The sequence below is a fragment of the Gambusia affinis genome, linkage group LG10 (genome assembly GCF_019740435.1).
Source record: "Gambusia affinis linkage group LG10, SWU_Gaff_1.0, whole genome shotgun sequence".
NCBI classification, from domain to species: Eukaryota; Metazoa; Chordata; class Actinopteri; order Cyprinodontiformes; family Poeciliidae; genus Gambusia; species Gambusia affinis.
Window position 1 is genome coordinate 28,023,844 of NC_057877.1, and position 14,088 is coordinate 28,037,931.

Sequence of the window (14,088 nt, forward strand, 5' to 3'; positions counted from 1 at the left end):
TAAGTTTGCAAACAAGTAGATAATAAACTTGTGAAAATAAACGTCCAAGGAGACATTAAGTTAATGTGAGATCAGAGCAGAAAAGAAACAACACTTTAAGGCAAAACTTCAAGCCAAGTGGAAATTACTGATGCTGATGCACGGTGAAAGTTGGCTGGCATGTCACAGAACTGAGATGTTTGCTGCTTTGTGGCGTTTTAGCTGCAAGTCCAGCCATGCTTTCTGTGCAGCTGTGTGTCAGAGCAAGAGCCTGAGCTGAGAGACTGACACCTAGATGGGCACAAAAGCTTCCAGAAGCTGTGATTTTCATCAACTGCCTCTGGCAGCGTCTGCAAATGCGTGCAGACACGAAATTTACAAAGTTGCATGTTATCCGTCTGCACAATCCTCTGAGCATGAGCTAGAGGACAAAATGACATAAAAAGAAGCAAAGGAAACATGCAGCTGGTGTAATTCCAGAAATGCGACAAAGGAAAAGAAAGAACTGGGAAAAGAAAGATGAGAATTGTGGTGGTAAAAGCAGAAAAGGAGGTGAAAGGGTTTATTCAGTCCCAAGTTACCTGCCTTTGTGTACGTTTTTTACATGATTAATTAATTCAGGTAAAATTAACTCAGATATTTATAGTCACTGTATAAAAACAGAACCTTTTTCTCTCTCTGTTTGAGATGCTGCTCAGCAAAGAAGACAATGTTACTCTAAAACCAACACAAAAAACAAGAATGTAGTTTTAAAAGTATGAACTAAGACTTTGTATTTTTCAGACATATTCTGCAGTTTGATGAAGCTGAAGTTGAAATATTTGGCCTTAATACCATTCCTGATATACCAAGCATCCCCTGTCTGAATGCTGCCTTAGATAGTGATGGACATTCAGAGCCACATAAAGACGGTAACAAAGTCGGCCTTCTATCACCTGAAGAACATTTTCAGGCTAAAACCAGGAAGTTAAAGCACAACACCCAGTTCTACAGTCCTTCCAGAGCAGTGGTCCCCAACCTTTTTATTGCAGCGGACCGGCCAAAGCCTTCGTAAATTTCCGCGGACCGGGGGGGGGTGCATGCGCGTTGTGAGGATCGTCGAACGGGGGGGGGTGCGCGCGCGTTGTGGGCTGGCGCAAGATTCAACCCTCGGCATCCGGTGTACTATTTTCAAAATAAAAGCTCTTCCAGACTCAATACATAGAACGGACATATTTTATTATTTCTTGCGCGGCCCGGTACCAATTGGTCCACGGACCGGTACCGGTCCGCGGCCCGGTGGTTGGGGACCACTGTTCCAGAGAATAAACTTTAAAATACTGTTAGTTTATAAATCATTGAACAGCTTGGCACCACAATGCATTAAAGACCTGCTGCTGTTGTCATAGCAACCTTCCAGACCTCTCAAGCTTGTTTAGTATCAGCACAGACTGATGACTTCACCAGAACCAGAACCGAACATGGGGAAGCAGCATTCAGCTTCTATGCACCACAGATCTGGAACAAACTTCCAGAAAACTGCAAAACTGCTGAAACTCTGAGTTCCTTTAAATCTAAGCTAAAAGCCCACCGGGTCAGAGCTGCTTTTGAAACATAATAAATGAAAATCAACATTTTTATGTTGCTTCGAAAATGTAATTGTTGATATTTGTATTTTTATGATTTAAAGCACTTTGAACTGCCTTGTTGCTGAAATGTGCTTTATAAATGGACTTAATTGATTGACGGATTGTCATCAAAATGGCCAAAATAGCATCTTAATTAGTGAAGTTAAAATGTTTTTACAAAGAAATACACCTCTGCATACAACTTGCTTTGATTTGGAAACGTTTGGTTTTATTTAAGCTGATTTTCAGCTCAAAGTTTCCAGCATCACAACACCAGGAGCTGGAGGAATCTGGGTGGTGGTGATGCTGATGTTATTTTTGCAGTCTAATTTAATTGGCTGAATTCTTTGTCAGTCTAATGTGATTGCTGAAATGGATGCCCTTGGACTCCAGAGGACAGCCAACGCTGGCATTGGAGAGTGGCTAAGTAAAAGGAGAAATTGTCCTCCGGTGCGGCATTAGCCGCTCTGCTCTCCGAGTTTGTTCTCTGCCATAGTTACTTTGGTATGTGGCGAGTATTTGTCAAACAGCCAGGCCTGTTTAGATCATAAAACGCGTGAGTCTATTTATATTCCAGGATAAAATGGATGCTCCAGAGACATGTGGTCATGGGAAACAGCTGAGGTCAAACAACAGGAAGAGGAGAGGAAGACAAACTCCCGAGGGACAGAGTGTTGGTCAAGCTTGTTCTTTAATAATGAGCATATTCAAAATAAAAATAAAAAAACAAGAAGTCTTGAGTGTTTTCCTCCCAAATCAGTCAATATAATTCTCCCTACATCTCCCCCCTCTGTAATCGTACAACCTTTTCCAATCAGCCATGTGTAACCCCTTAAAATTTTACAAGATAAACCACTGATAGTCGGGGAGAAGCTCCAAAACGACGCACATCTGTTCAGTAGTCTTCGCTGCTCAGTCATAAGTCCCATCATCTGGCTGAAAGATGCACTGCAAAGTCTTGATGTCTGTAGTAAAAGATGAACAAGGAGGCAGAGTGGTTTCTCTGGCATGTGTACCTCTCACTTATTTCCAGTTGTTAAACCTCTCAGACTTGATGGCTCATCTTTAATCACACAGACGCAGTTTGACGTTAATCTGCTTCCTAATTTCCTTTTAAAGAAGTGAAAGTATTAGTGGCTGTTGTGACTGGTAAATAAAACAGTCTATACTGTTTTCCAGATTTTACCAGCTAGCTTAAATGTGTTTACGCTAATGCTCGCCATTAGCATAAACACAACTTTATGTTTTTGATTGAGGCTCAACTCGGATTTTTTTGTTGTTGTTGCTAAAAACAGATTATTATTATTATGTTTTGCATTGTTGTTCATGCTGCTAATTTCCTTCTGTGTGAACGGCTTACGACTCCAAAACGAACCGAATGCGCAGGAGAAGAACGTTGATGTCACACTGCAGGCAGTGCTTTGCTAATGGAAGTAATAACGGATGCCGCCGTCTATAGATCGATTGTTAAACTTAATAACAAAGGAAACTAATAAAAAAGAAATTACGGCTGAAAGAAATGGCAATTTTTATGGAGCATTGATTGCAACTTTTGTAGAAAAGTCTGTTTGGATGCGCAGTCAGAGTCATGAGTGGTGGGATTGTGATGTTATGCGGTTCTATAATTTTGTAATTAATCATTTTCAGTCACTGTTTACGTCCGGATTTACCACGTCTGGCTTCTTCTGGTAAAATGTATTCATGGGGGGGTAAAAAGATCATAACTCAGCCATTCTGTTTTCCATGAAAAAGTCCGATTTAGGTTGCTGTGTGAGCGTAGCTTATGAGGCCGATGTTTGCAAAAGACAATGTGATTTAGTTTCTGATTCACTGAGACGTTTCTACCTCAAACTACTGAAATTTTAGGTCAGGTCAAGACAATGTGGAGGAGCTTCCCAGTCTTCCCACTGAGCTCCTTCAGACTAGCCAGCAGCAACTAGCAAACACCTGGTGCTGAGCAACGCTGGTAAAAATGTTGTTAAAGGGTTAATAATGGAGCCATGTTGTGATGACCTCCTGAAGACGGAGTTTAAGAAAGAGCAGGATTTTTTTTTTTTTTAAAGAGACAGAGACCCAATTTTAAGGGGTTCAATTACAAAGTAAAATTTCTATTAAATAATTTTTGGTATATGTAGTTTTGTGAAGTTAGCACAGTTACTTGATTGTCCTATAAAATGGCACTATAAAAAATATGTAATATTTGATTTGCAGTTGTGCTTAGTGAAATGTTGGAGTGGTTTGCACTTCAGGGCCACCGTAGATTACAGCTCTTTATCTACACTGGAGTTTTTCCCAACATTTTCTGAAAGTTTACAGGTATTCTTATTGAACCACTTCACCCCAACTTTAGAAAATGCACCATTTGTTTTGAAAAACATGAAAGATAAAGCTGGTAATACTGAGTATCTCAGTGTGAATGACAGACTGGAATGACCTCCACTCTTCATTAAGGTAAAGTGGAAACACTGGTTGACTCTGACAGGAGTCCATCCTCCATTTGACCTCCTTTTCTCAGATAGACATGGTGGCCTGTGGGTGGATCAGATCCAAATGGTCCACATGATGGATGGTTGTGAAGGAATCCTAGAGAGCCGCGGCTCTGATAACCTTTAGTGACATCACACTGGCTCCCGTGACATCTCTTACCGAGATTGGAAGGGGTGAGGAGGTGGTTTACCGCACGTGCTCAGTCTCTGAGAAAGCTTCCTTTGTTGTGTTTTTACTGATGGCGCGTCTTTCCCCGCACACGCTGAATAAAAACACACACATGCATGAAGCAAGGAGGCCGTAAAGCCTTCAGCGGCCATGTGTGCCCTGCCACCCACGTCACGCTCATCCCGGCTGCAAACGGGCAGATGAAGAGGAATCAGTCAGTTTCAGTCGCAGAGTTGGGTAGAAACTACTTACATTTACTCAATTACAGTTACTTGAGTAAAAAAATACTTTTGGGAGTATTTTCACTACTATGAAGTATCTCTACTCTTTCTGGATTTAAATTTCTGGATTTTCTACCCACTGAATGAAAAACAACCATGTTTTAACCAAAAACTCACCAGACACACTGATGTTTTTATTAAAGTTTCCTAAGATTTTTATTGAAAGAAACTGATTTGGAAAACGTTTTCTTTTGGCTGATTTTGTTACTTTTTGTTACTTATATCATTTATTCTCATTTTGAGCCTTAAAATACCAAATTCACTTAGTTTTATATATTTGAATATTAAATGATTGATAACTTGATCAGTTACTGAGTACTTGAGTAGAGTTTTTTACCAATTACTTTTTTACTCTTAATTTCTTGGACGGCTGCTTTTTATTTTTTACTTGAGTAAAAATATGTTGTAGTAGTGCCACCTCTGTTGTTTCCACATGTTTAATGTATTTCTTGGTGACTAATTTCTGACCAGCATGATATGGAAACAAAAAATTTTTGGTTGTTTAGTCAGTCGACAAGTTGCATCAATCACAGTGTCATGGATATTTTCATTACCATAGAAAAAAAAAGTGTATGTAACCCTAAGATCAGCTTTTTGTTTTTGCTAGTAAACTCTCTAAATAGATTATTAAAGTTGCAGTATGTAACTTTTATAATAAAGCATATTTATTTTTAAAGCTTTGTCACAACAGCATGGTATGAGACAGAAAACCCGTGGAATCGATCAACCACTTCTTGCAGTGCTAACTAGAAACAGTCAGAGTTAGAAGGCGGGTCTTAGTGCTGTCAATCACCACTCCACTCCACGCCCCTCACTGTCTCTTGGCTCCGCCCACTTTGTTGGAATTTTTCAAAACTTTTTTGGGGGCGGGGCTTTGCTTCCACATGGGTGTCAGTTACAGTCTAAACAATTGTTTTGCTGTGTAGTTTTATCTAAAAGGTAAATAGAAATGGACATGAGTCCTGTTCTCCTAAGGCATCAGCAGAATGAGCTCAATAAACCAGATTTTATTAATCAACAGCTTGCCAATTTCTCTTCCAGACAAAATGCTTCATCACCATGCACAAATCAATATCTGGTAAAGAATACAGGAGCAGTTTAATTCTTAATGTTTGCTGTAAAATCACTGACGTAAAGCGCTTGTCAACATTAGTTTTATGTTTGTTTTTACTGTCTTGTGGTCTTCAGTGGATGTTTTTGATCAGCATCTATCTAGGGGAGAGTTGGATTCGAGACGTCTTTAGACCTCTAGTATTTCTTCTAAATACTTAAATACGTTTTCAGTCTAATGTTTCAGGCACATGCAGGAAGAGCTGAAGGTATTAATGTAAAATACATATTCCTTTTAAGAGATTTCAATGTTTTAAGGATGTTGCCTAATTAGTTTGGTGAATGTTTTGTCACAGCTGCCCTTCTCTGTCACAAAAACGTTGCAGATCAGTTATCAGAAAACGGCCAAGCGTATCATCCTGCTTATGTTTTATTTATGCTCGTTTCCATCAGTCCTGCCGGTTAGTTTTGATCTCCTACCGCTGCCAGTCACATTAGGAAGAGGTGCAATAAAGACACAAGAGTTTCAACTGAGTGCAGATTGTGGGCACACGTCTACTAATGCGCTAACAGCAAGCTAATTTTTCTCTTAGTATTTTCACTTTTTTGCTAACTTTAAAAATGTTAACACACTTTGTTTCTCCTAAATTAATTTTTCCGTATAAATTCTGAGGCACTAATTTACTCAGCTGCGTTTGAAAACTTTCAGTGGAATTTGACTGTTAAGGTTTCTTTGGGTAGTTGGACGTTTTCTATTCATGTTCTTATTTTGAAGTGGGTGAAAATGGTTTTCTGCAGCAGTAAACAGTTTAAATCTGCTGGTGTCCTGCATGGTTTCTCATCAAGGCTCGACTGTGGTTAGTTGGGCAAAATTAGCTGCAGTTGACAATGTTTATAATTACTGCTTTAGGGCCAGTTCAGCTTAACTAACTTTTTAACTAGTGGTGCTAATTTGAAGTGGGCTAATGGCAGTGGAAGAAACTTGCTGGACAAAGTTGTCAGTTTTTTGGGTTGTTTTTTTTTAAGCAAAATCAGTTTTGAAAACCAGTTAGATCAAAATAAGAAAGCTGTGAAATTTCCAAACAGCTGGAAGGGTTGAAAGTCCTTCAAACTACATTAAATCAGGAATTACATCTTACATTGACGCCGCCTGTCTTCTGTCTATTCCTGTTGCAAATCTGTGTTTTGTTTTGTTGGTTTTTTTTCCTCCTAAAAAATGTTGTGAATGTAAAGTATTCATGTCGGGGTGTGTTGTCCGAAACCTTAAAGTGATTTGACGAATTCCACTGCATGTAGCTGTGAAAGGCCAGTTGGCCAGAGAGACGAGAGGCGGAGATAAGTTGGTTTCATTCCCGTGGCTCAGATTGAACGCAGCAGCTGCTTAAAATATGTTATCAGACGTTTAGAGAAAGTTCAGATCAATGTTTTGTTCTTTTGTTTTTGTGTGGAATGAATGGATTCTCTCTTTTTTTGTGCTTTTCAGGTGCAAAGTTTTCATGCCTCCGATTGCATTCCTGTGTGGTCGTATGCATCGCCATGAAGCACCAATCTATTTCCCGCTGGCTGAGCCAACTTGGTCTGCCGCAGTACTGCATGCTGTTGGAACAGGAATATGATGGTGTAGAGGTAACACTACCTACCACATGTTTGCATACATAAAAATTACATTTCCAAAAGTTGATGAAGCTTGGTTGGTTCCTGTAGTTGCAAAGAAACAATTTAATTTGTTGCTGTCATCATTTTCACAGTTATTTTAGGATGAAAAGAGTTTTTGTTTTTCAATCTACAGGGCCAGGCTTGAACTATTTCACATTTCGTCTCTTTAAAACCACTAACTTTAATATTTTAACTGGGATTTTATGTGAACAACCAACAAAAATCTGCACTATTAAGTGATCTTCAATATTTCTGGAAACATTGATTCCAAATTTTAATTCTAACTTTGAACTTTGTTGCTTGTGAAAATCTTTTTTACCTTTCATTCTGGAACTAAACATGATGCAACATTTGCATAACCCTGACAGATTTATTTACAAAGCAGAGGCATCATTCTGGAGGAACGATGGTATCCAGATAAAAGCCACTTTGTTTTCTGCCAGAGTCTTAAAACGTGAAGTATTTCTAAAGAAGTGAAGTTGGACTGAGGATTTTAAAACAATCCTGTCCATTGAGGTGTTGCAGAAACTGCTGTGGAAGAAAACATGCCAGGGTGAAGAGAGGTGGTTTTTAAGAGTGTTTCCCACAGCAGTTTAATAAAGCAGCCCAATAAAAGTGGATCAGGGGCCTATTACGCTGAACGGCCCCTAATGGAGCAGAGGCTGTTTTTACATCCAGACATTTACCAGCTTCTTTCTGAATCCTGAGCTGCTGTTTGCTGAGGGATGAGCCAGTGTGGGACATTAGTTATTCCATTCCCTGCTGCTAAAGCTTTCCATAAACATAGAAAGTAATTATAGGATGGAAAACTGGTGGTGTAAAGAAGTACAAACAGAAGAATGTGTTTTCTACAGGAACTTTCAGGTTTATTCTACTTCCAAATGGTAGATGATATTAATACAAACTTTAGATGAAACTTGAATATCTTCGAATTCAAGGGAATTCTTTTTTTTTTTATTCTTTCAATATGATGGTTAAATTTCACTGTGTTTTCTCTAATTTTGTTTAAGTGAAAAAACAATTATACTCTACAAAAATGTAAAATCTTAGCAAGTATTTTTGGTCTAGTTTCCAGTTCAAATATCTTGCTGCACTTTGAATTAAGAAAAACTAACATACAAGTAACTTTTCAGCAAGATATAAGAGTTGTTTTAAATCAATAATTATTTAATATGGATGAAAATTAAAATCTGTCAATGGAACAAAACACTTTTCCCATATTTTTAGTGACATAATCTGCCAGTAGAACTAGAATTTGGTTGCTAGGTAACGGGCTGAGGTTGCTAGGTAACGGCACAATTTGTGAAAAATGTGAACTAAAATGCCAGTGTAACTATTACTTATTCATTAACATTAAGGAAGTGTTTATTTAAAACGGCTCCAGTATCATGTGAAAAGTTACTTGTTCGTTTTGTCTTATTTCAAATATTTAAAGATATTTGCACTAGAAACTTGACCAAAAATACTTATTTGCAGTTGCAATGGTTTTCAAACTCTCAACCCCAGTCTGTTTTTTTCAACCATCGCTTGTTGTAATAAGCTTAGAGCAGCGTTACTAAACTCCCTCTGCATATTGTAACAACAATATCCGACTCAGTGGCTCCAACATAATCAGGCTTCTTGTGAAAACATCAGTTTCTGTTTCTATAGCAACTCGACCAACAACCTCCAACGTGCTCAATGCGCCAAAGGACTTCACTGTTTTTATTCTTCTCAGCTCCAAATTATTAACTTTATTAATGCATCACAGATAAAATAATGAATGCTGGACAATCTGATCTGTTATTCCAAAAATTTCTGCATTATTGTTTTGTCAAACGAGCCTCGATTTTGAGCTTTTATTTCCAAAAACTTTACTTTCTCTCTTACTTCAGATGACCTGCTGGGTTTTAATTTAAGGAAATGAGACCTAGTTTAACTGCTTTTTCTAAATAATAAATGCCTTTTTTAACTACTGCAGAATTTAGTTTTTAGATTCCTTTTTGTAAAAACAATCATTGTTAATATTACCATCATCTGGATGAGCTCTAACTCTCACTCTTACTTTGTTGGGTCTAGATATATCACACTCAGTTCCATTTATCATTAGTCAATAGACCATATTCAATTAATTAGTATTGTCTTTAAATGAACTGTTGTTTTTTGCTGGCTCTGCGAAGCGAAACTTGTATTACCCTGCTATCTTGGAAACTTTGTTTTTGTTTGTTGTAGTTTTTTATTTTAATCTCTGTTGTTGGATTAAAATAGATACTGAAAATCCTAATTAGGACATTCTGATTACTTTCCTCCTGATGAAAGACAGTCAAGCACTTTTTGGATAACCTAAGTCTTTAATCAGGTTTAAGAACAGTGACAGATTAATGGTTCAGGTTCATCGTGTTTTCTTTAGTTTTAAATTATCAGTAGAGAGAAGATAAAAACTTAACAGCAGATTTCCTTCCTCTATAATCTAATTTTCCAAGTTAAAATGTCCAGAGTTGGGTAGAGTATCCAAAAATTGTACTCAAGTAAAAGTAAAGTAAAGTTGCCGTCCAAGAAATTACTCAAGAAGGAGTAAAAAAGTATTTCATAATTTTCAGTTACTCATTACTTGAGTAAACTTTTAACCAATCATTTAATATTTAAAAATTATGACAGATGAACCAAAATATTAAGTTATGTGGAAATTTTGGGATTTTAAGGACAAAAATTAAAATAATTCATATAAGAAACGGAAAATGTGAAAATTGGGCAAAATAAATTTTTCTGAATCAGTTTCTTTCAATAAAAAAAACTTAGACGTTAACAAAACTACAGGTGTGTGTCTGTGTCTGGTACATTTTTGGTTAAAACATGATGTTTATTTTTCATTCAGTGGGTAGAAAATCCAGAAATCTTACTTGGGTAAGATTAGAAATACTTTATAACAAAATTAGTCAAGTAAAAATGATGAATAATGCGTAGTAAAAATACTCCTAACTGTAAATTTTTTCAAAAAAGTTACTGAAGTAAATGTAACTTGTTACTCTCTGGATAAGTCTTTAAAATGTTGTAGAAACTTGGAATAAATCAGATTTTTTTGATTGAATTGTTGAAGTAACTGATATATGATTCATTATTATTCATAATTTTAAAACATGCAGCTAAAATCTGCTTTATAAAGTGGCTCCAGAAGCGTTCCTGCCTCGCTGCCCCGTCGTTTCATTCCTTAATTCATTCATTCATTCATTCATTGTTGTATCGACCCGAACGTTTACCCAAGCAAAACCAACATCTTTGGACTCCAGTATCAACTCTCCAAAGTGGTGGTATGAGGGCTTATCGCTGTGCGATCTGGAAGAGAAAGACCAAAGACAACATGTCAACTTGCTGTTCTGTGCGACAGGAGATGAGAAAGATGGCGGGACGTAGAGATTTGGGGATAGATCTGCCAGCCATCCGTTTCTGTAGAGAATGTTTTTTAGCCAGCATGTTATTACTGAGCTGTCTGGCATGTTAGCTGCAACGACCAGCTGGAGCTGCACTTTTAGACTTTTAACGTCATCATGTGTTTTACTGCTTCTGTATTGGTTACAGAAAAATTTATTTTTGTTGCAGAGATTTGGTGTTTTTGTTTGGCACTGTGCTGTGTGAACAAAAATTTGGAAACTTTCATTCTTCCATTTGAGTCTCAACGCTTCTAAAAAAAACCCATCAGGTTTTGTTTTTTGGTGTTTTGAGTGGATGTTAAAAATGTTAACATATGATTGGTGTCTGGAAAAACCTCCCAGGTGTTAAGTGATATTACAGCACTGTTACCTAGCAACCCCAGCCAAACCTGACCCCGTTACCTAGCAACCCAATCAGAGCTGATTTTGCCTCTGTATATGCTGTACAATGGCTGCTGGGAAAGACGAGAGTTTTGTTGACTCTTACAGAATCCACTTGCTGCATATCATGTGTCTAACGCACATGATATTGATCATGTGTTAGACACATGACCAATATCAGTAAATAATACATCTGATGGAATATTTAATATTTGATCCATAGAATATTCACTGAACTCTGATCCAGAAACACACAGCATTCTGGGGGATGTAGGCAGATGAAAGGCCTTAGCTGCTCAACCTCTCACGACTTGCTAATCTATCTTAGAGGCATCAACTAACTCGTTCACTTTTGGTTACCTAGCAGCAACCTGTTCAGTAATTTGCGCAGCAGCAGTTTAAGGTTTTTCCACTGTGCCTCCTAACCACTTAAAAATATAAAACAGTGTGGAGTGAAAACTGTGGATAAAACGGGAACGGTCACACCAGCAGTTTGGCAGTACTTCAGATATTTAAAACAAAGAAGTTATCAATAATTATCGATATCGACTGATATGAAATGTTTATATTTTTATATGTTTTTCAGCCTTATCGTCCAATCCTATTGCTGCATTCCTGTTAGTTGTGTAGGAGGCTCCATTTCTGCTTTTCATTTTCATGTGTGTATGTAAATGTTGAGTTGGGATTTAAAGAGCGAAGAAGCCAGAAAACAGCTTAAAATATAAAAGATCTGACCAGATTAAAATCTCGTTATCTGGGAATTTTTTTAAATAAAGGTATTAAACATGTTTTTTTTATCACTCATAAACCTATTCTAACCTGTCCAAGGATGCTTGATAGGCCACCTTTAAAGATAAGTAGTTTAGTTTGAGCTGGGTTAGCACCTGGTGATGGCAGGCGGTGTGTCATTCACCAGCAGATGTCTGATTAATGTTGACCTGCGGTTTTGAAAAGCTTCAGAGATCATTTCAGGTAATGTCAGCAGGGCTGAGGGTGTGTTTGTCCGTGTGCTGAGAGAATCTAATCACAGGAGCTGGATGAGGGGAGGAGATGACACACTTCTGTGGAGGTTTTTCTTTTACTCCTCTGGAGCCACCAAGCCGTCTGGACTGATTGTTTTCTGACTTCCTCAATGAACAGCAGTGTTGTTATGTGCAGCATCTAATTTAATAATGGACCAATGTGACTGAAGATTTTTCTGTGAACTGAACAAATGTAATAATTTTTGCTTTACTGTGTTGAATTACCTGGAAAATGCCAACTTGTTGTTGAATACAGCTTGTTTTTTAGGTGAGCTGTTCGACAAAACAGGTGTGTAACTGTTGCAATGCTGTGAAACAGACGGAAAAATGTTACATTTTTCGTAGCAGATGTTAAAACCCAACTTTAAATGTGATTTTATTTCACCTAAATTAGCATCAATTACTTGCTTTGAAAAGAGTAACCTACTCTCTATGCATAAAATCAAGCATGTGTAGCCCCTCTGTCAGGTTCACTGTATTTATTCTAAGAAGAGAGAAAATCAACAGCTGCTAACATCAGTCCAACAATAAATAACCCTAAACATAGCAGCAATGAACAGTTGCAAGCAGTTAACAGTTGTAAATTCAAACGCAGCTAAAATGCACATTAATTGTGATGAAAGTTAAAAACATAAACAAAACTTGGCAAAATTACCAATGAATCCCTAATAAAATTAGTCTAAAAATTATGTTGCAATAAATATATCGCTTGTGAAGAAAACGCGGAGATGATTCTCTAACCCATTCAACAGTTACAGAAAAAGGGGGAGGAGCTGACAGTTACTGGTTGCTATGGTAACCACCAACTGTCAAGAGCAGCGTAACAGAACTTGTACACCAATAAAGGTTATTCAAAGCAACATTTAAATTTGAATTTGAAGAATAAATAAACAGATTTTGACAGACTTCATGTCTGTAACGTTATTAAAATAAAACTCTGTGTCTGATTTCTTTAAGGTGATGTTTGTTTGTGATGTTCTCCAGGATCTGCTCCACCTGTCGGAGTACGACCTCCTGGAGCTTGGCGTCCACAATCACCTCCATCGCCTTCACCTGCTGACTTCCCTGCACCTCCTGCACGAGCGAGAGAGGAGGAGAGGTACCTTCATCGGCCACTAGCGCCGGGCAGTGATTCGGATTTACCAAAATCAATTCGATTTTATTGATTTTTGATTCACACAGTTCTGATTTTACTTGGATATGGAGGATATTCCCAGAAGAACTAATATTGCAAATAGTAGAAACTAACCTCACTAGTAAAATGATTTAAATCAACATTTGAACTTACATTAGACCAAAACAAAACGGCCATAACTTAAATAAATTCCAATCTTCACCTATATTAGCATTTAAAACTCATTTTGTGGCAGCTCATTTATAAAAATGTATGTAACAAACATTTCATCGGGACATTGACAGAATGTTCATCTACACACTTTAGAAAGGTTAGAGAAAAACTTCATTTAAATGTTTTATGAATCGATATCGGGGCATTAAACTGAAAATCAATTCAACATTAATGGGTTCTTCCCTACAGATGACCCATTTGTTTCCCCTCCAACCAGTTTGGAGTTCCTGCCTGCTCTCTGGGCAGACACACACACACACACACACACACACACGCACACACACACACACACACACACACACACACTTATAAAAGTGATTAAACCCAGCAGGACTGCAGGCCTCAACACCATTCTGTCTTCCAGCCCACAGCTTCAGGTGACAAACAGCTTTGTTTGCACAGTTTCCCGTGAATTACACTGTAGATTCTCTGCGTCGTCACGGCGACCGAGCAATGCGTGGTGTGGCTCTTCACAAAATTATTACGGCTGATCTTTCCGGTCAACACAGCTGTGAGGAAAGCAAGATTAAAGGCTGACAATGGAGAACCAAATGAGCAATCCGGATCCAAAACAATGGATCGGCTCAAAAGACGCTCCGTACTTTTTGGCTCTGCTGAACGTTTTCAGATGATATATCTTTCCAGAGCCGTTGTAGGAAGCAAAGGCTATAAAAAGAGTCGTATCTCATTATGAAGCCAGTA

General features: G+C 37.9%; 1 protein-coding gene across 1 annotated transcript in view; it reads left to right on the top strand.

The window, feature by feature from the left end:
• The window catches only part of bcar3 (BCAR3 adaptor protein, NSP family member), a 76,671-nt gene that overhangs the window by 1,155 nt on the left and 61,428 nt on the right, over nt 1-14,088 (top strand). The window contains exons 2-3 of the mRNA XM_044130581.1: nt 7,056-7,198; nt 13,023-13,137. Coding sequence (XP_043986516.1) covers nt 7,109-7,198; nt 13,023-13,137 — 205 coding nt within the window. The 5' untranslated portion in view covers nt 7,056-7,108. The remainder of the gene's footprint in view (nt 1-7,055; nt 7,199-13,022; nt 13,138-14,088) is intronic.